General features: G+C 44.0%; 1 protein-coding gene across 2 annotated transcripts; it reads right to left on the minus strand.

Annotated features, from left to right (window-relative positions):
* Positions 1-106: 106 nt before the first annotated feature.
* Positions 107-23398, minus strand: GSN (gelsolin). 2 transcript variants are annotated; one of them, XM_065737277.1, is made up of 18 exons: positions 23357-23398; positions 11774-11998; positions 10298-10499; positions 9328-9482; positions 8711-8872; positions 8331-8480; positions 7965-8054; positions 6955-7087; positions 6415-6503; positions 5478-5693; positions 4521-4654; positions 3685-3775; positions 3139-3309; positions 2608-2782; positions 2214-2338; positions 1610-1687; positions 1027-1087; positions 107-596 (listed from the first exon to the last, which is right to left on the minus strand). In XM_065737277.1, the coding sequence occupies exons 1-18, from the start codon at positions 23387-23389 to the stop codon at positions 427-429; spliced, it is 2460 nt and encodes an 819-aa protein (XP_065593349.1). In that variant the 5' UTR covers positions 23390-23398; the 3' UTR covers positions 107-426. The 2 variants fall into 2 exon arrangements, with proteins under 2 accessions (XP_065593349.1, XP_065593350.1); XM_065737278.1 differs by lacking the exon at positions 11774-11998.
* Positions 23399-24500: the final 1102 nt, after the last annotated feature.

Here is a 24500-nt window from a genome sequence, read left to right on the forward strand (position 1 = left end):
GTTAGAAGTCCTAGGGAGGGGAAAACAAAACATCCCAAACCACCGTGAAATCCTTTCTGTAAACATTTAACAAACTTACAAAAAAAAAAACACAACACAAAGAAGGTTTCATTTTCTAAGGTGTGTATTTGTTTCAAGTAAGTTCAAACGTGGGATCTACAGGTTCTGTTTAAGGTTTTCATCTTTAGTAACAAAGCTCACCCATTTTATTCTTCTCCTATTCCAAAAAAGCTTTACTGTATTAAAAGTAATCAAAGCAAGGAGTACAGTAATACGACTGGTTGTGATTGGTTTTGGTACTTATTGCACAGCTAATTGGCTATTAACATCATTGCCATGCTAGCATCCATCCAGCAGGAGGAAGCAGCTCTTGAAGGCACTGAAGGAACTAAACTTGCTTTATTAAAAAGAGGAAAAACCTGTTAGCTAGACATCCACATCTGCCATTGCTCTCTGCAGAGGGTCAACAGACCAGTAGTCATCATCCCAGCCCAGGAACCAGCCAGAGAAGGTTGGAGGCTCAAGCCCTTGTTTAACAAGTGTGACTGGAGTTCTCTTGTCCCTGCTGGCTGGATCGGTCTCAATGTATCGTTTAGCTGTAAAGGCACAAGTAGAAGAAAACCTCATGTAGTACAAATCTTAAGGAGCAGTAGATGGATGCTAGAGATACAATTTCAGATTCTTCATTAAGCTTATACTCCACGCTTTTATCTACACCTGTTAGAAGACTGCCATTTTTAGGTAGAAAACATAGGTTAGGATTATAAAATGCTCCAATATAACAGCAGTCCATACTCACCCACACAGGGATACTTTTCCACTGTTAGGGTTTCAGCAGTGTCTCTAAATACCTCTTTATGCTGATCTATGGGATCCTCCTTTCTCAATCTACGTGATCATTTTGATCACAACAATGAATGTTATGACTGAGATATATTTCTCAGTATATTAAATTGTCCGACTTAAAATCAGATGGTGGGAAAATAAAAAACATTAATTTCAGAAAGAAAAATGTCATGACATTACCAGATTTCAAAGCCTCAGTCTTTTCTTCCTCCTGGGCATCTTTTCCAATCCATACAAAGACCTATAGATTAAAAAAAATAAATCACAGGAATTGTTTCAGCAAAAGCTAATGTCCCTAAGAAAGAGAAGATAAGAGCTCAGTGAACAGAGTATAACACTGAACAGGAACATACAGCATATTCTTCCTGGTGTCCCTGGATCACTGACCCACCTGAATAAAGCTACTGGTAGGTGACAAGAAGCTTTCTGACTGCTGTTAATCTGCTGTAAATTCTAGTTATGTAAACAAGCTGCACACTATCTTAACACCAGGAAATAAATAACTGATGTTTGAACATCTTTACATAAAACAGGCAGAAAATTCAGCTCTAAGTTCACTTTTGGCTGTGTCATGCATAGCAACTAATACAAGCCCTCTGCAGTAACAGAAAATACATTTACATTTTAAACCAATATTCTCAGGCTTCAAGGTGAAAGGACTCTGTAATTCAATAATCCTGCTAGTGACTGTAATTTGGATCTCTAAATCTAGACCCACATTGCGTATATTTGCTTCTCTCCTTATGAGGTAAACATGACATACCTGATCCCATGTGTCAAGGATCATAACATCATCTGTAGCAAGGTCATCCTGAGTCAGATCTCCAGGGACTTCTTCAATCTGAAAAACAAAAGGTCAAAAGATGAGGACATTCTGCAAGCATCACTACCTTTACAAGAAAAATGCAGTTTACCAGGGCTCCAATTTCACCTCTTGTCAGTGAGAAACATATCACTGGCATGGTATTTAACCACACAACTCAGGCTGTGTTACAGAAGTGTTCTTATGCAACAGAATACAGAAATCAGTCTCTATCTACCTAGAAAAACAGTCTTTCATTCACGTACAAGACTTCTTATGCTGCCTCTTGTTGCTTGAAAGATTCATGAGTTAAAATCTTAGGAGCTGCAATGCTGGCTGTTAACCAGGGGAGGACTAGTCTAATGGTTTAGAAAGTTGCTATAGAAGTAGCTGCTGTCTCTGCAAAAAAATAAACAGTGCTAATGCTTTCCCTTCTGGAGGCAACACTACAAAGGATAATTTTGTGTATTAGCCCATTAGTTGACCTGGAGCAGACTCAGACCAAGCTTATCTCAGCTTTGTCAGATGAACGTTGAATTACTTGACTATCTTCCCAGATACTCACAGTGAAGCGTCCACTCTTGTTGGAGCATGCAAAAAGACGAGGGGGGTGAGCATCCATCTTCTTGTCCTTCAGCCTGGGAGAGGTACGGTAGGGAGCTTTTCCACCCAAAGCTGCCCAGAAGTTATCTGAAAAAGAAGATACACTGTTGCTTCAAGTATTCCTGGCAAACACAGTAGCAGTATGGCCTGGGTAGGACTTGAAAGTCAGAAAATCCCAAAGGCCTATAAACACGAGTGCACTGTTAACATTATGAAGATGCTAGATCAGAGAAGCCACACTCTATGACTATTCACATTTCCTTGTTCTGGGAGACAAAAAGAAAATATCCATGAAATAATTATTGAAAACGTGCAGCTACACAGAAATGACCTCAGACTCTGTGTGCGTCCCTCACCTGGCTCTCTACCCTCGGAAACCTGTACTGGACGAGCTCCCAGAACCTTCAGCAACTCTTGTGCCCCTGATAGCTCAGCACTGTTGGAGCCTCGGCCAACCCAGAGGTAAGCAGCAGAGGGAGTTTTCAGAACAAAAGCATCATTGGAGTTCAGCTGACTGGCAGCAGGATCCAGCTGAAAAGAAAGGATGTTGCACATGTGAGGTGTAATCATCCTCTATGTAGAGCCCGTAATTTCAAAACCAAAATTAGTATCTACCCTTGAACAAACTTCTAACAAAGCATTCCATGCAAACATGTAGGGTTACAATACATGTTGTATATTTGCCCATATCTGGGTATTGAGTTAAGCTCAGTCATATGGAAAGTAAACAAACGTGTGTTTCTTTATACAGTCTACAGATACATACAACTTTCTGCTCAAATGCTGTTGGCATCAGAAAGCTCAATCTGGCCACTGCTCTTCTCAAAGAGATTGTGCTCCCATTGCAGCTTATGTGTACAACACAGAAGTTGGCTCTAGGCACATACCTCTACAGCTCTGGTAGCTCCCGAGGTGCTGGACCGGACCTGGAACAGCCGTGTCTGTGCCGGTGTGGTCTGGCCTCCTTCCCTTGAGGTTCCACCCTTGTAAACAATCAAGGGCTTTCCACCAAACATGCTCATCAGATGAGGTGGCTCCTTTCCTTGCACTACTCGTTTCTAGAGAAAAAGATAACCTGCTGTCAGTTTTAAGATGCTGGTGAAGAGAAGTATAAGGTGTGCTAGAAATGGATTTTGCCACCAAATTGCTGGTTGGAATCTTCTTACAGAATTTATGGAGTTTGCAGTCTTTGCTGATCCAGCTGCTGTTAATTAAATATATTCAGGGTGTTTTCTGCTTCTCCTAGCAAGCTCTGTTGGCTGCCAACATGTTGCATTAATTTGTATGAAATGCAGACTGTTAATTTCTGAGAATTATTAATACTAGAAAGCAGAAGGCTCAGTGCCACTTGCAAGGTATGAGAAAACCAATTATATTCTATTTATTCTCAGTGGGTTTTTGTGCTTTTTGTTTTGCTTGTTGTTCTTTTTCACCTGCACGGGGCTGCCTCCCAGCTCCTCATCCAGCTGTACTGTGAGGAATGCTGAAGTCGCAATTTCATCTTGAGTGGAATGAGCACCCTGCCTGAAAGACAAGGCAAAAAGTGAGTTGTACTTTTAGCCTTTTCCCCAACATATGCACCTTACAGAGATCAAGATGCAAGAAAAACTTCTACGCTACCAACCCTTGGTAGTGCTTCATTCAGCATGAAGAAGTTCACTGTCTTAGATTGTATGACTATTGGAGAAGGAGATACAGATGTTTTCTGGATAATAAGCAGAGATTCTTTAGTATCTCCATGCCTATCTCCTAAGATCCTTCCAGCAGCCAGCTTAAAGACATCCTGTTAGCACTGCTAGCATGAACTATACATGCAGCACTTACACAGGCTGTACTCTTTTTGGTTTCAGTTACTCAGCTTGCCTGTGCCCTCTCTGATTGCTAAGAAGCAAGAACATCAGCACTGTGAGACTTGTTACAAAACTCCTCTTAAAGTCACGGCCTGGGAACTGTAACAGTCCCAATCCACCAATGAAGGTGTCAAAGTTAGTTACAGTGGTCTTAGATGTAGAAACTCTGCAATAAGTCTAGAGCTTGATCCAAAGAAGGGGTTAACTACTAGAAAAGCAAGCAAACAAGTGAAAAAGATGCTAGCACAGTAACTCCTTCCATTCAAATTCCAAAACTTTCCAGACCTCTGTTAGTGTTTTGGAAGGGAATAGTATTCTAGGTGGAATCTTATTCCCCAAGGATCCTCCATAAATGGGAACCAGCAGTGACTCATTCTCAAAGTAGACTCATAGCTCCACAAATGCCCAGTCTTTCTTACCAAGTGTAAATGATCTGCCCCTGCTTCCCAGCATGCTGGTAGTTGTACAAGATAATATAGCTATCCCCTCCATAGAACTGGCCATATGTTGCAGGATTCACTGGCACTTTCTCTGAACCTTCTATTCTCCAAATCTAGAAAAAGAGCATAAAGGGAGAAGAAATTATTCTGAGTGGAATAAGCAGATGTTCCTTAGCAGGCCCTGCGTTTCATTTTCTTCATTCAGCCTCCCAAAACTTGTAGTCCTGCAGCCCCACCTGCTGGGGAAAGCCACTAAAAATCAGTCATTCCCATCCACCACAGATTTCCACAGCCTGCAGCCAGGCCTGGAAGCAAGGAACAGTTAGTTACTACTACTGTGAGCTCCCAAATCTTGATCAGGCCTTCAGAATGGTGAGAAATGCAGGAGAAATGTCAGTTAAGACTACCAGCACTGGAACACTGATGCCCATTTTGTGCATTACATGACCATTTCGATTTTTCTCAGTTGGACAATGATGAACAGAGCTCTTAGTTTACTGGAGATTTTTGAAAAGTATAAGGTTGGCTAGGACTCACAGCTCAGCTCTTTCAAGCCACCTTGACCACTGCTTCTATGCACAAACACATACATCCAGACATGCCAGATAGGTGTTCTGGGACAATCACTCATCACATATATGATGGCAAGAGCTCGAATAACAAGGACAAGAAGAAATGAGAAAGAAGTCTGGGTCAATGCTGTTGGGTGAAGCATTGTCTCCAGGGCAAACTTGGAGTGAAAATGACAACTCATCTACACTACATGGCTGCAGGGCTCTCAAGACCTTCCTAATATCTTAAATGTTGAAGATTTCCTCACAGCATTTATGAAAATGCAGCACTGATGAGTCTCATGCTCCAACTGTGATTGTAGCAACCCATCAAGTAGGAAAGCGAATTTTGGAAACCTTTCAAAAGGATGCTAACATGGCTTACCTGTTTCTTACCAGAGCCATCGTCCTCCATACCATGCTGGGCAGCCATGGCCCTGGAGGTGTGCAGAGTGGCAGCATCGAAAGGTACCTTCTCAATCTTAGCAACGTGACCAGAAATGTAAGCCTCTCCCAGTCCTTCTGTCTGGTCCTTGTCCCTCCAGTTCTTGAAGAATTGTTTAAACAAAGGTGTTTCACCACTCTCAGGGAGGACTTGGACCTGAAATGAAAGAGCCAGCCCATCAGGAGATGCCTGATCCCACAGCAGCTCTGGCTACTGCTTGCTTCACAGGAGTCCTGATTTCAAGCTGTCAGAATTGCCTTGTACAATACTCCTGAGACTACAGCAGTGAAGGGCTTGGTGTCACAAAGCAGTACTAAGAAGTCATGTCAGGTCTCACTGACATGTGAAATACAGCAATCAATCAAACTTCCATTTATTAGATATCAAATAGATCTTTACCAAGACTGAAGACACATCACAAACCATCTGTTTGATGCTGGTTGCAACCGCTCATTTGAAAGGATTGTCCCCAGCTTCTTCCAAGCTAGTGTTAATCAGTCTTTAAGCCTTTGTGTAACTGTGCTGGATGGTACCACAACCAAAAATATGGGTTTTAGAATATGCTGGGAGATGTATACTCAGTCTAAGTTGAGTTTTGAGGGAAGCTGAAGGGATGTTAAACTTTAAGAAAGGCAAATTTCCACATATCTTCTGTTTTTCACCATCTTGAGAGGTCATGGAAAAGATAACTGACATTCTAAGGATAGTGCTAGCCTTGGAGATACACTGCAGTATCTCTCTGCTAAAGAGCATGTCCACCAAAACAGGAGCTACTTGAAAGACTGACCTGACACTTCACATGAGCTGTGGTTTGGAGTCAGTGGCCTATGCAGTACAAAACTATTCAGTCATGTTTGGGTGGGCTGCACATCCTTACCTGGGTATGTTTCGGATAACCCATCTTATCAATGAAATCAGTAGCAGTTTTCAGGGCTGCCTTCCTCTCATCAGAGTTGGCACTCCTCCCTTTAATGAAAAAAAAAATAGAAATAGGAGAGATCAACTTTTAACAAGTTTCATCTGTCTAGAGAAAAAACTGTCCATAGCACTTCAACATTTTGCAAACGCTGAAGGGCACAGAATTCCAGCTAGAAGATGATGCCAAGTACTAAGTGAACTTTTTATTTCTTTTATGCTTTACTATGATGATTGAGAGAACAATTTCCTTTCTGTTTATTACATCACTTTCTTCATTCTGGTTCCCAGAAGCCTTCATTTAACCAAAACCCCAGTATCTTGGCACCTGACATTTCAGATGAGAGTGCTTTTCTGAGATTGTTAATGCTGATAGCATTATCTAATGCCCTGAAAATCACCACCACCATCAAGAGTTCATTCTCCTAACTGGATCAAAAGAAACAGGGACCAGGATGAAAATCCTATGCATATATAACCAGCTCCATCTGCATCTCTATACCTTTCCAAACAAAGATCTTTCCATCTGTGCCATGGTCCAGAATGAAGCAGTCATCTGTGTTCAGTGCTGCCTGGGAGAAGGGGTTCTCATCTGCCACAAGGGAAACTGCCATGTTCCCAGCTCCATTCGAGACCTGTGGTAACACAGCACAGAGATTAGATAAGGTATTGTCCATTCCCGTACAGCTTCATGGCAGTAGTCCAAAACTCATGGAGTGGAAGGCAAATCAACCTGAATGCAGTGACTTCTTCAGGAACTATTATTATTCAAGCAGGGTACTTTTGACGCAGCAAAAGTATGACAGAACCTAGCACTTACTCTGAAGATTTCATATACATTTAACAAAGCAGAAATCACTAGAATCAAAGATGAATCCAAAATGGTAAATATATTTGATGCAAAAGCAGCCATTAAAGTTCTGAGAACTGAATAGTGCTGTCATGGTAACTGTGAGTAGGTCTTCCTGCATCAAGTGGGTTTAATGGCCTGAGTTCATATACTTACTAATAAGTAAAGGTCTACATCACAACCCATCTTGGCAGACATTCACCAAGTCATTAGCGGAGATGGCTGTAGAGAAGAATTCCTCCCAAAAAGTCTTGAACAGTCTTCTGCACTCACACTAGCTGATGGCAAATGTTACCTTGCAAATCATTACTTCATCATGCTCACTATATGCTGAAAGAGGTAATGCCAGTTTCTAGTCTATTCTTCTCATCTTTTTAACACAGTGCCCCTCCACTTATCTCACACTCTGCCTTTGTCTCATAAATCCCTGTGAAGTTCCAGATGAATCTCTACTCCTGACTAGTCTCTGATAAAGTTAGTAAAAAGCACACGGATATGCAGCGTAAGGAACCAAAGTTCCTTAAGTACGTTTAAATTAAAAAAGTTCCTAAAAGACTCTGAGTCAGATCAGATCAGTTCTTCTACGCTATTCCAGCTCCATTTAACTGTGGAAAGATTACTTCTCTCTCCACAATTGTCAGGGTCCATCTGTTTCTTGTTACCTTATAGAGCTTAGCCAGCTTTCTATTGGCTGTATCAGTTTTAGTATCATCAGAAGCTCCTTGTGGCAAACTGGGCTTTGGTCCCAGGACCTGAGAGAGAGAAGGGAAAGAAAACATTACTAGCAAATCCAAAAGAATCTGTTTCCAGATGCTCCAGCCTCAAGGAACATGGAGAAGAAACTTCTAGATCAACAACAGCAAAAACATATTGATGTCCCAGCAAGTCCGCATTGAAGTGAGACTGTTTCTAACACTAGCACTTCCTGTGTAAAGACAGACACTACTGAGCCTACCTAACGACTGCCTCTGTTCTTTCACATACTGCCCTTCCCATTCCAGAACAGAGAAACGGATGAAGTGAACAACCTGAAGCATTTCCTCCCGCTCTGTTCCTTCCTCTGAAACGAAGACTTTGGCGCGACCGTTCCTCTCGTTGTCCCGAATCCCCTTGGCTAGCACAGTGGCCTTCAGACGCTCTTGGCGGTTGCTGTTGGAGCCACACCACTGGTAGATATTCTGGAAAGAAAGAAAAATTATGCAGCTGTCACTTGTCAGACCCTAATAGGACCTTTTCTGGAGGAGGCAGCAGCAAGTCTGGGAGTGAAAGAGGTCAGAAAACCAGCTACATGGTTCAGAATGCTGAACACTTGAGATAACTAAACACAGCATGAAGAAAAAAAAAGTGAATTAATCAGAATTTTCCTGCCTCTGAAAGTCTGATAACTCATCTTTTACGTGGTACTTACACTGCCAAGGTCAAGGATGAAACAATCCCCTGTGTTGAAGCTCTCCCAGGTCACAGGGACCTCTGTTGCTCGGACTGTTCTCCTGCCCTTGACCTGGAGAAGCCTCTGCACAGTTACTTCATTGGGAACCACATGCCTGAAGCCAGAAGCCACACCACCAGCCTAAGACAAAAATTAAAAAGAAAAAATTATTCCTTATGCTGTGGAGGTGGACTGAGCACAGAAAAAAAGACAGGCAAGGCCAGTCTTAGTTAAGCAATTGGGAGAAGTTAAGTCTACTGAGTAGGCATTTCCCATTAACTTGGATTGCTCTTAAATTCATTCCAGACATCTTGGGTCTGTGTTTTTTTTCCCTCTGCCTCTTGAAGAAAAACAAAACCCCAATCTCTAAAATTTCCTGGGGCTTTTCTTTCGCATTATTAATTGAGCCAAAGTTCTCCCACCGGGATCTGCTGTTCTCCACCCTGTCAGTTCCACCTCATTGAAAACATCTGGTTGAGAATGTTTTTTAATCAACTGGCAAAAGGGCAATTCTTATTCTTCTGAGAAGTGGGCAGGATGCCATTTCTTGCAGATTTGATTCAGACTGGCAGGATAAAGGTCCAGCCATAACCTACCTTGTACTTGATGCCAGACTTGAAATACCCCAGGAATGTTGAGGATTCATGGCCTTGCACTTCACGGTGCTGGACAGCTTTCCCTTGAAGGTAGTCATCCATCTGAACAGTGAATATGGCAGCTGCCCCACGCTCATCTTGAGAGCTTTCATCTCCTAAGAAATGAAAAGGCAAAAACATGGAGAGAATGCAAGGTTTCTGCCTCAGCATTCAACTGCATAAGCACAAGGGAGAAAGGAGATTCGTGGAAAGTCTAGCTTCCACACAGGCCTGCAGAGTAGATGTTTGCAATCTTTTCAATAATGACCACAGACAGCATCAAAAAAGTTTATTTTCCTGTAGGGGTTATGATACCACCCCAACTGGTGCAGCCCCACTGCTTCACAGCTGTGCCTTTAGTAAGGATCGTACATTTTCCCTTTGCTATTTCATGCTGTTCTGGAAGGAAGCTTATCATGGGCCAAATTCACAAGCAGATGAATCTGCAGAAAGACTTCATCAGCTTATTAAGGCTGTAGAGACTATCAGGGCACCAGTTCCTCAACAGTTTGGAATCTCTTTCTGAGAGTTCTGAACTTCATGGGAAAAAGGAACACACACTCAGCAAGGAAGAAAACAACTGACCTCTACCCCTTGAAATGGAAAAGATTTCAGCACTCTCTCATCTGAGGTCTTGTCTTTTCTGTGGGCCTAACAACTGACTCTGGAGAGCTTGGAATTACATCACCTTGATCAGAAAAGCCATTACTTTGATAACACAATCCTATTTCTTGGGACAGAGGTGGCTGTAGTCTCTATTCAGAAACTATTTCAAACATTCAAGGTGAGTAGCAATACGTGCAACCAAAACTGCACTCTCAGGGTGCCAAAAGTTCTGTTCCTTATTTCCTTGGGTAACACTTACTGGAGAATGACAAAGTAGAGATAGGAACAGAATTCACTTCAGCAAGGGCACTCCCACCAGACTCACCTAACCAGAAGTGCAAGTCGTACTGGAGGTTCCCACTCCGCTGTTTGATGGTGTTCAGCACCAGATAGGAATCTCCTGTGAAGAAGTCTCCGTAGAGATTTTTTGGCACTGGTACCAAATCAAATTTCTCGATCCTCCAAATCTGAAGGCCAGGCTCCTTCCCAGCCTTCAAAAACTCAGCGTGCTCCACCATGCTGACAGGCTACAGGCAGGACAGAGGATGTTATTCAAGACAAACAGTACAAGGAAATTCTTGTTTAAATTATATTGCTTCTGATCTCTATTGTCCCAGGCAATGAGTGGAGAGTTTCCTTTCTTTTCTTTTGCACTGAACTGCATGAATAAATAAAATCTTTCTCAACTGATGACTGTTACTTTTAAATTCCAAACAACTCTGCCTTCTGCCCTATCCCTAGCACATTCCTTTGTCGGCTCTCTTTTCTCTAGTGTTGTTTTGGGTTGTTGTTGTTGTTGTTGCTGTTTGGGTTTTTTGCCTAATTTCTTGATTTTACTTCATGTATTTTCCAAATTTCTACCTTATCCATATAGCACATAAGTGGAATACAAGTTTCCTTGCTAACTATTCTTTTCTATAAATGTTGCTTAAAAGTCCAAGACCGCAGGAAATGGACATGCCACTTTTGTTGGATGTACAGCCTGCACAATTATTTATCACTATTCACAGTTTGTGTAATATTATCCAGCTATTATTATTGTTATTGTGCAATCTTACCCTGCTCTTGTTGCAAAACATTGTGAATATCATCAAAGAGATAGCTACAAAGTTTCTCGTATTCTTCTACTGATAATCAATGGACACATATTACTTCACTATTTCTGTGTCACTGTTCTGTTTTAGGAATTAAAGTATTATACATAAGATCTTGTCCTAGGGACATCGTGATTCTGCTTTAATACCCATTTTCACACAAATGCAATTTACAATATACAATTTATTCTTTTATAAAAACATAATGAATACTTCCATTTACCTACATATGAAAATAATTCACTTTGGTAACACTGAATGTAAACAGAACATTTCTGTAGTATTGGTAAAGGAAGTTTGTCTGTATGTTACAGCATGCCTTTAAGGGATATCAGACAACAGGGAAGAAAACATGAAAATGTTATGTCAGAAGCATCCAGTAATTCGATAAAGAAAGGAGTTCACAGTAGCTGATGGACAAGAGTACCATATGCTCAGCTTCCAAGGCAGAAATAAAGAACGTTACAAACTAGAAAGCAAAACAGCAGGTTAGCTACCAAAGTGACTCCTAAGCTGATATCAAACAGATAAAGATGGAAAACACTAAGTTTTTACTGCCAGGATTCCAGTCAGCCAGACTTCAATTCTCCCCACATCCCACTATAAAATTGTGCAAACTCCTTACAAAGTTAGAAAATACTGCGACACTTATGAGTAATTGCAAAGTAAAAGCTTGTCAGTGTTTAATTGTGGTGCTGGTCACTTACCACAGCTGAAAGCACCACAGCTGCTGTAACAACATACCCAAGCCCTGCAACAGACATGGAGCTCACACAGTTCAGCTTCAGAGCCATTGTGCAAAAAACGGTGAGAAAAATATAACCCAAGTCCTGTTTGCTCATTCCTAACAGCAAATGAGTTTCTCCCTCCTGCAGAAGCTGCAGGGAGTCCCAGCTCCCTCCTCCTCCTCCTGCCGCCGATATTGAAGAGTGCTGCAGAAGCCAATCTTTTATCAGAGACAAACACGCCCACCCCCTCAGCAATGCGGGGCGGAACGTGTTTGTGCACACACTCCTCCGGGAAACCTCAGACTCCTTCAGCCACTTACAGATACTTAATCCCAGCAGGCAAAGCTCAAGACAATATGCTATCCATTACAGCCGACACAACAGCGATGTTCAAGCAAGCCAAATATCTAGTCATAAGGCCAAGGGGATAGGGAGAAATTAAAAGACATCAACAACAAAGGCAACATTTTGTCTGCTGAAGACTGCAACTAAATGGAAAGTTGATGAGACACAAAGGAACAAACAGCAAGCCTGCTCCAGATGGCAGGGGCTGCAGAAAGAGGTTTTGAAGATGTGAGAACAGAGGAGCACTAATGGTACACGTCTGAACAACCTGAGGATGGAGGAAATACACCTTCATCTCTCTGAACTTGTCAGAGGAGCAGGAAGCGAGATTCATCACATGCCTTGCACCTGAATGCCACATTACACAAACCTCTATCACGGTAACACACGCCAGAGGAGTTTGAGATGGACCGGTTTATTTCAGCTCTGATGTTAGCAAAAGGGCTTTAGCAGTCTGGTAGGTGAGAGAGCAACACTAATTCAGTAATTCCACAACCAAATATCACTGATGGTGTAGCAAGACCCCCGTGACAGAAACTTAGCAGCCATCAGTCCCATTCAGGTCAATGGAGTTGCAACACTCATGGCTGAGCACAGCATGCTGATGGACTGCCACCACAAACAGAAGCAGCAAAGAGCTCGTCCTTCCAACCATCAGCCCTTAGCACTTCCCAGGTACCTGCTGCACAGAAAGGCTCACGCACCACTTCCAGCACTGGCAGCCCAAGTGCAGAGCAGCCCCATGCTCCTCCAGCTAATGCAGCAGCTCCTGCAGGTCCGGCACCTGCTGCACACTGCTGAGGGCTGCAGACACTGCTCCTGACACACTGCAGTGCACATCCCGGGAGGTCAAACAAGAGCACTAGGAGGAACATAACTAAAGCCTCTGTGTGGTCATGTTGCTGGTTATTCATCTGCTTTTAATGCACCCCAAGAAGGATTACTGACAGCGGGAGGTTGGTGCTTTCTCTAGCTCTCAGCAGGTGCCTCAATAGGAGGCAGGCACAAGACTCCCATATGGAAAGATCAGACCCCATTTTGCATGTGCCTTCTCCTCTCCCCATGACAATACTTCCTCTCTCTTCCTAGAACACTGTTTCTCTGTTGTTCAAGTTGACATATTTTATTTTGAAATTTCAAGTTGGCAAACACTGCTTTAGTTAATGTACTTCTGAAAATTTCACTGCAAATTCTCAGAGTGAAATAGATAATGAAAACAATCTCTTATTTCTGCTGATATTTCTGACTTCTGTGAAAGAGCTTCAGAGAGTCAGAGGCCTGAAATTGGTGACAAAACTTTGGAAGCTAACTGTGTACTGGGACAGCTCCGAGGAAGCCAGCTGTGAACGGCTTCTGCAGCTGCAGCACACCCAAACCAAGATGACTGGATTGCACAATGTTAGAAAGAGACAAGCCCCTTCCAAATGGAAAAATACTTTGGACTTCTTATTAATAAAAGTCTGTATAATGAGACACTGCCAAAATTAACAGACGGAAAGCAAAGAGACCCAGGATAGTCTTCATTCTTAGCATCCCATTTTAGGGTAAGCTCAAATCCCCCAAGACTTTTCTTTTTTCCAGTGCTGGGGCAGACAGAAGGGAGGAGGTGAGAAGTGGAAGGGAACAAACACCTAGATGTGGTCTCCTAATTAACCTGGCATTTTATAAGTTCTGTCCTGAGTCCAAGCTTGTGTTGTCAACTATCTGCAGAAGGAAAGAGAGCTATGGTGAATAAATTGTGTGTTATAATAATCTTTGGTAAGGATTCATCTGAAGCAGTCAGAAGGGAGTAAGTGTAACATATGCCAGTACGGCTTATTACTGCTGTGAAAATGTTGTGTCATTGAGTCAAGCCACAGAAAGCTGTGCTCTGGATGTGTTACTGCTGGCAAATGCCAGATAAGGTTGCCAGAACCATACCAAAAAGGATGTCTTGATGGAGACATGGGAAAAAAGGCAAACTTTAAGCTGATGTTAATAAAACTGTCCAGTTTAGTCATAGAAACAGTGCTGCACAGGGTCAGCATCTTATGCAAAGAGAAGTTACTTAAGGAAAACAAGGAAAGGGCTTGAAATATGGGATTTCAGTGCAGATGGATCATCTAAATGGCACTTGGCTGCATAAACCATAACAGTGATAAAAACAAGAACTTAAGAGAAGTCCAATGTTCTGAGAAAACAGTGGAAGAGAACAACTCGTTATGGTATCCAGATGTGCAATTAACATAACCATGCCAGGTCTGTCTGAGAATGCCTTATCTCAGAGACTGGCCTATGGAAATAATTATGGGGAAAGCACCCCAATATACCACACACAACACATGAAATTGGTCCGTCGTGGATGCTGAATCTGTGCAAAGGTCTGTGCATCTCAGAGACAAAGGTAGAATTTGGAGATTGCTTCTTCAATACATTTTTAAATGATTTCTCCAAAGGTTGGGAACTGCTTGTTTCAAAAGAAAGGCCAGAAGAACCAGGGAGACCCTCCTGTCTCTCTGCCCAGCAAATGTCCTGGTATGCATCTTCTCCATTACAGCACCGTCAGGGGCCCTGACTGCTGTGCTTCCCATTCTGCTCAGACCTGGCCCAGCACTGCACAGGAAGGAACATCCTGTCCCACTGTGAGGAATACCTATGAACACTGAGTCTAGAATCTCTATTCCTTCTGCTTCATCACATGGCAATGCCAATTAGTGGGAACAATTAATGTCTAGTTCCTCCACATCAAATCTACTGTCACATCTTCACACCTACAATCATCTCAGGCATATAATGTTGCCTAAAACATCTTTCTTGAAGACAGTATCATCCAGTCTCAGAGAATCAAGAAAAGAAGGCAACATTTTATTCCCCTGGGCTCCAGTCTGATTCCTACTCAACCTCAAACATCCAGAGCAGCTTACCCGAGCTGATGGAATGCATACACTCAAACTAAACATCCTCTGACTTCTGGTAATGCCAGAGTATTTCAGACCACAAAATGTGCAAGGTAGTAGTGGTAATGCTTTTAAAGTTAATTTTTAAAGTAAAAATTGACTAAAGCAAGATTGAATGCAAAAGAATGTGCATAGGTATTTAGTAGGCAGCTCCTCTGTATGACAAAGCAAATATTAGCACACAGGGCTTTCCTCACGAAGCTCTGTACTTTAACATTTCTAAGACACTGAACAGCATGTATATTTTGAAGCCATTCGATGAAGCTCCTGGAGGCTTATTTTCAGGATATTCACTGAATATGAGCAACTGCAAAAAAGAAATGTTTAAATAGCTTTAGTTGTAAAGAGGTCTAAGTGTTACACAGGAAAATTCTAAGTATTTCCATGAAGCATGGAACCTCGGAGGTCTGATTGCTACCTTGTTAGCACCCTGGTTTAACAGAAATAGCACTCATGATGATGCTTGCTTTTGTCTGACAGTGTATCAACATTGAGAGCTCAGGCTTACCTTCAGAAAAAGCACTCTTGTTTATACATAGTTTTTCTGCCAGCAACTTAAAAGAGAAAAACAAGCACACGTTTTCTTTGGGAATAACTTTTTGTTCGTTTGAACTACAGTTAAAGTGAGGCCATTCCCATCTGTATACCCAGCAATAGGAAAAGGACTTACCCACACAGGGCTGCTCAGGAAAGCTCAGCTGAGTGAAATGAGGCTGTGACGGTGGCACGCCAGATCACCATATGGTTGTTCTCATTTACAACTCCAGTTCCTAGTTCATGATAGGTTCAGTTAATTTGTCTAAACGTGTTGTATAAACAAGGCCCACAAAGGAGGTCTGCAGCCAACATAACATTGCACCACAGAGCATCAAAAACACCTGCTGCATGCTTCTGAAGCAATTTCTGCATTTCTAGATGGAAAGGGTAGTATTTTTCATTTTGATGGATAATACAGGGCATCAAAATAACTGCCAAGTACATTCTGAATTTCTAAAGTATGGGGAGAACAGTAGATCTGAGCAGAAGTCTGTAACCACACAGCATGTACATTTCAAAAATGGCTCTTGTACCTCAGTCCTCACTGTACCTTGGAGGCAAACAGTTGCATTTCCACCCAGGCAATTCTTTCATTCTCTCTATTTATTTGTCAACAATTGCCCAGAGACTTGGATTGCTCCAAAGAAATAATATCCCTCCTCAGGAAAAGAAGGGCTCCCTTGTCTCATAGCATTCTACACCTCCAGTATCAAAGAGAAGTAAACCACCACCATACTTCTGCTGCAACAAAAGAAGAGAGTCTCTGTTTTGTTAGGAGTGAAGCACTACTGGCATGATCAATCCCAACAAAATCAGCAGGTTGTGCATGTGACAGTAACACTGCCAGAGCAAGAGCTGAATACTCCAGAGCACTGCTGAGATAATGTCTCTTAACAGATCAAATATCAAATTGTTATCTCAGGTTTAGCTGTTCCTACACTTTGAAGATAATCTACACTTTCTGATTACCCACACAACCATTTCTTTTCTCTCTGATCCTTTGCAAACCCATAAAAACTCTGATGAATTTACAAAGATTGTCAGATTGAATATTACAGAGTCATTCAAGTTCTGACAATAAGAAATGCAAGACATCATGTTGCATTTAACAGAGAAGGGAAGACAGCTCAGTGCAGTATTAACAGCCAATGATAGTACATACTGAAAAAGAGGCTACTTTTCTATTCTTTACTGCCTCCTTTCCAAAATAGTATATAATATGACTAACTTTTCAGTAAGCCATGGAAAAGAAATCTGATGGGACTTCAGCTTTGTTGCCATGGTGACAGGCATTGAAAAGAATACCTAACATAGAGATGAGTTCTGTTTTCAGTCTCCTGACAGCCTTAAATTCACATACACATAACACTAAGAACAACTCCTTTCCTCCCACCTCCCGAAGAAGTAAACAAAGCTTCTGTGGGACAAGAAAATTTGGCATGGAAGAGCCTCCTCCTACTCTAACCATGGTGGATCCACAAACTGTTTCAATCCTCTACAGGAGAGGCAGGATGGTTAGCAGTACTCCTAGCAGTTACATCTTGACAGATGCAGCCAATCCCAAATCCTAAAAGAACAAACTGGCATTGTTCCTTTAACAGCTTCCTCCTTCATTTAAAATATGCATTTGATTCCAAGAGGAACTCATGTGAACAGTCCAGGACACAAAGTACAGCATTATCCGTACAACTGGCAAGTAGGTTTTTGCATTTAAAAGTTAAAATTCCTACTAAACCACTTTAGCAATCTAGAACACCCAGATGATTTGTGTATTGTTCACTTTTTCCAGCTGTTTGTTTGCATTATGAGTCATGTCAGCTCTATTCTGGTCTCTCTACCTCTTGAATATGATCCACTCAATGAAAACAGCAGGTTCAGTCTGATGCACTGAGGCTGAAAACTTGGTGCATGCAAAGACACAAAAGCCTGAGTTTCTTCTCAGTTGCATGATATAAATCAGGAAGAATATTACTTACATGGGAGAAACTCTCGGAGAATATACAGGTCTCCCATCTGATTGAAACACACCCAGAGAAAATCTACTGATACCATCAACTGTTTAAAAGCCCTACCTTAGCATACGTGAGAGCTGAATCATGCACTTACACACATACAGCACAGATAAGAATGATCAGTGGAAACTACCAGCTGCTCTCCTTCAGTTGCAAGCAAAAATGAATAGTGAATTGTAGTTGGACACAAATCACTGTTCAGTGCCGAAAACATGTCTTAAAGGAGTTCTTATATAACCCGCAAGACATAATCCAGTACATTAAAATATGATTACAACTCCCTATCAAGCCCCATAGAAGGATCTGGTGGTGACAGCCAAAGCATGCTCATGGAGACAGTGAGGACATGTTTGTGGTCAGCTGTGGGGAAATGACACAGATGTTCTCCCTTCAGTCACCAGGTCCTGGCTGTGCAGAGGGGAAATGATCTGCAACTTGATGCAAACCGTTCTTCCCCTGCGAGTTAGCCAATGCATTCCTCAGTAGCACAGAAGTCTGCTCAATCCATTATCATTAACCCAAGGAAGTGCAGAGTAATACATCATTACCAGAGAGGATGGGATGGAAACCAGAAGAGACAACCTAAAAGGAGTCCAGAAGGGAAGCATGAAGTGCTCCATGTGAAGCAGCAAGCACAGGTTACCAGGTGAGGGCTCACAACAAGCCACTGCTACACTGATGACAAGGACAGAAGTCCATGCTAGGGCTGAGAATAAAACAGTGGTGATTAAAAAGTATTCGGAGGAAATCTGCCCCACAAGCACAGCACGGCTGAGCCCCACCAGCAGACCATCCCAGACCTGGCCTCGTGGTGCTGCAGCACAGCCCAAGGCACTGCACAGACAGGCAGCACAGTGAACTATCAGGAGCTTCCTCACCTCACAGACATTCAAAATCAAAATCCTTCTTCTAATTCAGGGGCACTGATCAGAACATGAGGCATCCCTGAGATGTACAGATGATGCAGGTTTGTGGTTCCAGCTTGGAGGACACAGAAGACAGAGCTACTTCTATGGGCAGGAGCTGCTTGCAGCCCTGCACCTGCACGAGCAGCCCAGCACTCCCCCACTGTCCTCCTCGAGGCACCCGAGACAAGGCTGCCCCATCTCACAGGCAGTGGTTTTCCTCCCAAACATCTCCTTCCGAGTACATCAATATAACAGCTATTACAGTTCTCCTTTCAGTTCTCTGAATACATGCAGATGTGGTCATTCTGGCTTGAAGAGATAACTTCTCATGAAGGCTTTTTTGTCACAAAGCTGACTGCCACAGCCCCTGGTGGCCAGCAGCCATGAGAAGGCAATGCTGCTGACAGTCATGTTGAAAACTCCCTTCTTCCTCACAGCAGAGTGTTTACTGCTCTTGCTTTGGTGCTTAAACAGTGTTTTTTAATTTTCTTTTGAACGGGATTCAGGCTTTCAGGGCTGAGGAACCACAAGAGCTCTCAAGGCAGGCAGCCTGGAAGTAGGGAAAGCCCTGATGGAGACAGCTCTCAGCGCAGCAACCCCCATCCAACCCAAGAGATTCTGGGATGATTCATTTTCTCCAGTGTTTTAAAGGCGCTGTTTTGAATTGTAGCTTTATTTTTACTGCATGTGGAAACATTCAGTAAATAACATATGTTTAAACTTTCTTTTTGGACAGCATCCCACTGCCTCACTCGTTCCTAGCACAGACAGATGGCTTTCTCCCTCTTCCAGTTGTGCTGGGACACCAGCTGAAAGCAGCTCCAGGCTCTCAATGGGAAGTGGATGAGGGGCAAAAGAGAAGAAGAGGGGAAAGACCAAAACCACAGCTTGTCGTGAGGAAAGAACACTCTGAAATGGGTAAAAATAAGAACAGGGGAAAAAAAAATCTGAGTCCAAACCATGTAATCCTTTTACACAGTCACTATCATATCCCAAATTTGAATAAAAAAAAACTCTGGCTGATTGGTTTGAATATCCTGACTGAGGATAAATCCCAGTTCACCTGAAAGAGGGGCAAGGACAAACAGAAAAACTAAAATAATAATAATAAAATAATTATCCAAAGGGAAGTATGAAGGAGCAGAACTATGCAGAGCACCATAGCAAGTTACTGCAGCACCAGTGCCAGGCTCTGCCCATGGAGCAGCCCTGGTGCAGCCTGGTTGTCCCAGACCAGAGTCTTCATGCCACCTCACGCAGCTCTCCTGAGCCAAGCACTGACAGCACCCCAAGGAAAAGCTGCTGCAGCTCTGTTCAGCTCCGCAGCTCTGTCTGAGCTCTAACCTTGCAAATGCAACATCAGTGGATAATCAGGGATAAACCTTGCTGCTTGTCCAAGCACTTACTGTGACAACCTCTTACTTCCTTCCCTGATTTTTCTGCTCACACTTTCCTTCACTGAGTAGTTGTGGAGAATTGGAAGCTGACAGCTATGAACACTGTCTGATCTGAATCCACCTATGACAGGATATAACAGAGCCATATTACCAAACCAGCTCTCTCCCAGTGCCCCAGATACACATCCGGATCAGCAGACTGCATACGCTGAGTGTCTGCACAGTGAAGGACTCATGATGCTGCAAGAAAGCATTCACTGCTGAGATCAGGCAAGTACTGGCAGCACTGGCAGCACAGCTGTACCTGGAGGCTATGGACATACTGGCATATGTACAAAAAAGCCAATCACCCAACTGTTTGCCAAAGAGAACATAAAAGGCCTGATGAATCCACTCTGGCAACCAGTGTACTTTTGCTATAAAAAAACAGCAGACTGTAGGATGTAGTGTAAATAGAGGAAATTTGCCAACATCCTGGACTTCTTGGGAAACAACCACACAGCATGGTTTCCAGGCCTGTTGTGTATGCAGTCTGTTCAGACGCTTCTGCCACCAGTTCACTTTTATTCTTACTAAAAGGCAAAACAATGGGAAGACAGAAGACCTCTAGTGACATAAACCTGTGAGGGTTTTGTAGTCTGCCTCATGGCTCAGCAGCATCCCAATCACTCTTGTTTGGATACAGGACAGCTGTGACTTATTTCCATGGTGACAGCACTCTTCATGGTAGATCCTCACAGTTGTTCATGTAAGATAAATTCATGATAGAATGAGCTCTGAAGAAAATCCAACTCTGGAATTAATGTTGGGCAAGAAAATGACATAGGCAGTAATACAAAAAAAAAAAAAACTCTTTTTTTTTTGTATTTGCATTAAGGCATTGTTTCTATGTGGACAGGTACAACCCAATTGCTGTGTAGCAGTTTTAAAGGAAACAAAAATGCCTCTCTGCAGGCACTAAATTGAAATTATTGCTCAGGAGACAGAATTGCAAGTGGGATCAAAAAGATGAGAGAAATTCACAAGGGATGGGATGACTATTGTCTATGAAACATGATCATCTGAATGCAACCTTCAGCTCATGAAATCCCTAACAGTGGCAGGTCTCAACTGCCAAAAGCCACAATGACAGACCTAAGAAAATGTGTCTACACAAACTCCGTTCTCACCCTTTGCCTAAACATCTGCTACAAGCTCCTGTCAGAGCCGAGACACTGCCGAGCTGGTGAGACAGCTCCTCTGCTCCTGCCCCGAGGGCTGTATCAGACTGCATTACCTCTTTACATGGCTGCTGTTTCATAGAGCCTCCTGCAGGAACATACTTTGCAGACGAACTAAACATGGCAGACTCCATAGCTGTGCACTACCCCCACCTAGGGAGATTGTCTGATATTGGCAAAACAGTTCCAGCCTGGCCTGTAGCTGAGAGCCCTGGCAACACTTTTCCTTTTATGGAATCAGAATCAATCATCCAGAGCATTTCTTTCAAATTCCTTTAGTCTTCTTAGTATCTGAAGTGATTAAATGATGATTAATTGATGAAACCGAAAAGATGAGAACTTTAATGTTGAGAAGCAGAATAAACTACATGGCAGAGGTACACAAAGTGATCAGGCAGAGACGTATTCAGAAATGGATAATTCATATGGCAATTCCTAAGTGCTGTGAAAGTGAACAATAAACAAGAACAGCTGCTTCTCCCTATACAGCAGTTACTCATTGTGAGCAACCATGTTGTTTTACTGCAACCAATCTGCAATTTCAAAAAGAAGATAAACCGACCCCTAAAATATTCCTCTGGTTTGGTTTTCAAAGCAAAAGGGGGAAATAGATGGTTTCTGGAGCTCCACATCCCTATCCCACATCTTCTTTCATAAGCATGAGTAACATGCCAGTAGCAACACTAACTGAGTCTGGAATTAAACTGGAAAGCTTGTATTCCTAAAGCAAGCTAAAAGCAGATACAAATCCTGAGCACCAAATAAGTCAGAGGGCTATTTTAAGAATGGTTTGGTTCCCACTAGCACACTGTACAACACCAGCATACAGAAAGTTACTTCATCTGAACCTGGGGAAGCATTGGCTCGGCATGGGCCCTTGAAAACAGCCACTTGCTGCTCCACGCAGCATACAAAGGCTCTTACCTTCTCTTCTTCCCAGAAGCAGCATCCCCCCTCAGTGACACTGCTGACTCAGGAGACAGCTGAGGCACTCACAAAAATATATAAAGTATTTACAAAAACAGCCCTGTCACGCAGCCAACCTCCCAGCTGGAGCTGGCAACCCTCGGTAACGTTATCGGAACCATGAGACCGGACTGTGAATGCTATCTCACATCCATGCTTTGGTGATGAAAGGAACAAATTGACAAACAGGTTGGAAGTGCGCCTGTAAAATCAAAGTTGAATCTAACAGTAGCATTTTTGCTTTGTCACCCTTCAGGCATTCAAAAGTAGCCAAATATTGTTTGCAGGTTTCAGTTTCCAAGTATTTTCCCTGTGGTACTGGAATTTCATCAAGCTGAAGAAAGCATCCATTCTTCTGAGGGCAGGCGACATTCCTCTGCCTGCTGTGTGTGCCCAGTTCTCACTAAAACGCATCGGTATCTGAACACTCAGGCAACCACTGGAAAACTCTTCCATGTATCTAAGCACAGCATTTAAGAAGTCTGCCATCCACATACACCTACAAGGTGTGACTTCAATTCCTACCCTACTGTCATGTTGAATTTTAGTGAAATCTGTGAAGTGCAGCTCCATGCTGCTCCAGCAAGTGAGCACTGCGGTGGGGCCCATTGATGGCACAGATAAGTGAACGCTGACACCCAGGACTGGAGCATTATTGCAGAGGACAGCGTCCCCACTATCCCCACAGCGTGCAGGTACACCTTGCAGCATGGCACGGCACAGCACAGCCCACACAGTGGCCACCAAGCAGCCCTGGTTCTGCTAGCTTCTCCCTGCTAGCTTATGGGTTAAAGTTAGAGCTCCCTGCGCTGTGTAGTACGGACTGTGGAATAAACTACCTCATGGACAGGATGAGGGAAATCATTTGCAATAGCCAAGCCCTGATCCTGCAAACTTGGACAACAATTCATTTGCTGGGTAGATGTTATACAGCACATTACAGGGTAGTTTGGGAAACCCAGAGGATGAGAGGTGCTTCAGAACTGTGTTCTGCTCTACAGCAGAAGTACCCTGAGATGAGCCATGCCATAAATTCAGCAAAGGAAATGTTTATTCACTGATAAACTTGCATCATGCAAAGCTAGTAGTGGAAAACTGAAAGAATTGTAATAATCAGAAGGAAAAAAAAGAGACTTAGAGGAAACTGATGCTAGTGTCATCCTTGTTAGCAAAGTCGGATTTTTTTCACATCCAAAAGCAAATAACATTCAAAGCAGTTTTATTCAATGAAATCTACTTACTAATGAGGCCTCCTTGAAACAAGTCATCCCCATAACTTTTTTTTTTTTAAACACTCTTCCTAGGAAACATTTCAAATAATTTTAAGTATCCACATTTTTGGAATTTCTGTTCAGAGCGTTCAAACATCCCTTCCCCGGGCACAGAAGCAGCCAGCCCCCGCCGCTCCCGGCGCAGAGGCTCAGCAGGCGGCCGGTCTCACGGCGCGGTGTACCACCGAGTCAGACTGCGGGGAGCAGCGTTACACGGGGGCACGGAGGTGCTACGCTACTGCGAGCCGCAGGAGAGCCCCACACCGAGCACCGAACAGACACGAAGCGCTACCCCTCGCCCCAAGCCCCCTCCCCCTACCTCCCCCCGGCAGCCCCAGGCTCAGAGCTGCCGCTGCCACCGCCCGCCCGACTCCGCCCGGCTCCCGGTGCCCCCAGGAGCCGCCCCACATCCCGGGCCGGAGGGTTCCGCACTGACCCCGCCGCGCTGCGGGCCGTACCTGCTGCTGGCACTCGGGGAGAGCGGAACACGGCTGCGGGGCGCGGGGCCGGGCACAACCGGGCAGCCCCGGGGGCGGTCACAGCGCGCACCCCGCCCCAGCCCGGCACCAGACCCCGCCCAAGGCGCGGTGGCAGCTCTGCCCAGCCCAGCCCTGCCCTGCCCTGCCCTGCCCAGCCCTGCGGCCGCAGGACCGGGATCAGCCCCGGCCCGAGAGCGGCCGTGGTTCCCTCAGCGCCCCGTCCGCCCCTAGCGCAGCCCCTCGGCCACCATTTTGTTCCTCACTTACCTCACTCAGCTCAGCCTTCCGAGGCACGGCCCAGCCGAACCCGGGCACGGAGGGAAGGGCGGTTCCGCCGTTCCTGTCACGTGGCGAGCAGCTCCTCGTGCTCCAGCACGGGGCGAGGGCAGCGCGGGGCGAGGGCAGCGCGGGTCGGCGGCGCGGTCAGCAGCGCGGCCGGGCGCAGCCTGGCGCTCCCACGTCCCGCGCCGTGTCTCCCCGCAGGACGGCTGTCCCGTGCCCCCACTCGTGCCCGCAGGGACAAGGCGCCGTTGAGGCCGTGGAACAAGGCGGCCCTTCATCCCGGTCTCGGCGCAGGCGGCCCCGCGGTGCTCTGCAGCAAAGCTGCGGTGCTGGAAGAGTTCATTGTGCACCAA

The sequence above is a fragment of the Cyrtonyx montezumae genome, unplaced genomic scaffold (assembly GCF_038088225.1).
Source record: "Cyrtonyx montezumae isolate F1298 unplaced genomic scaffold, pur_monq_1.0 scaffold_20, whole genome shotgun sequence".
NCBI lineage: Eukaryota > Metazoa > Chordata > Aves > Galliformes > Odontophoridae > Cyrtonyx > Cyrtonyx montezumae.

What these genes read in the sequence shown, in the direction of transcription:
- GSN (XM_065737277.1), bottom strand. Translation starts at nt 23,389, where the DNA reads ATGGGGATGACTTGTTTCAAGGAGGCCTCATTA. An exon ending in AAAGATCTTTGTTTGGAAAG is followed by an intron (nt 6,504 to 6,954) that starts GTATAGAGATGC and finishes TTTTCATTAAAG; the next exon opens with GGAGGAGTGCCAACTCTGAT. An exon ending in TGGGAGGCAGCCCCGTGCAG is followed by an intron (nt 3,310 to 3,684) that starts GTGAAAAAGAAC and finishes CTTTTTCTCTAG; the next exon opens with AAACGAGTAGTGCAAGGAAA.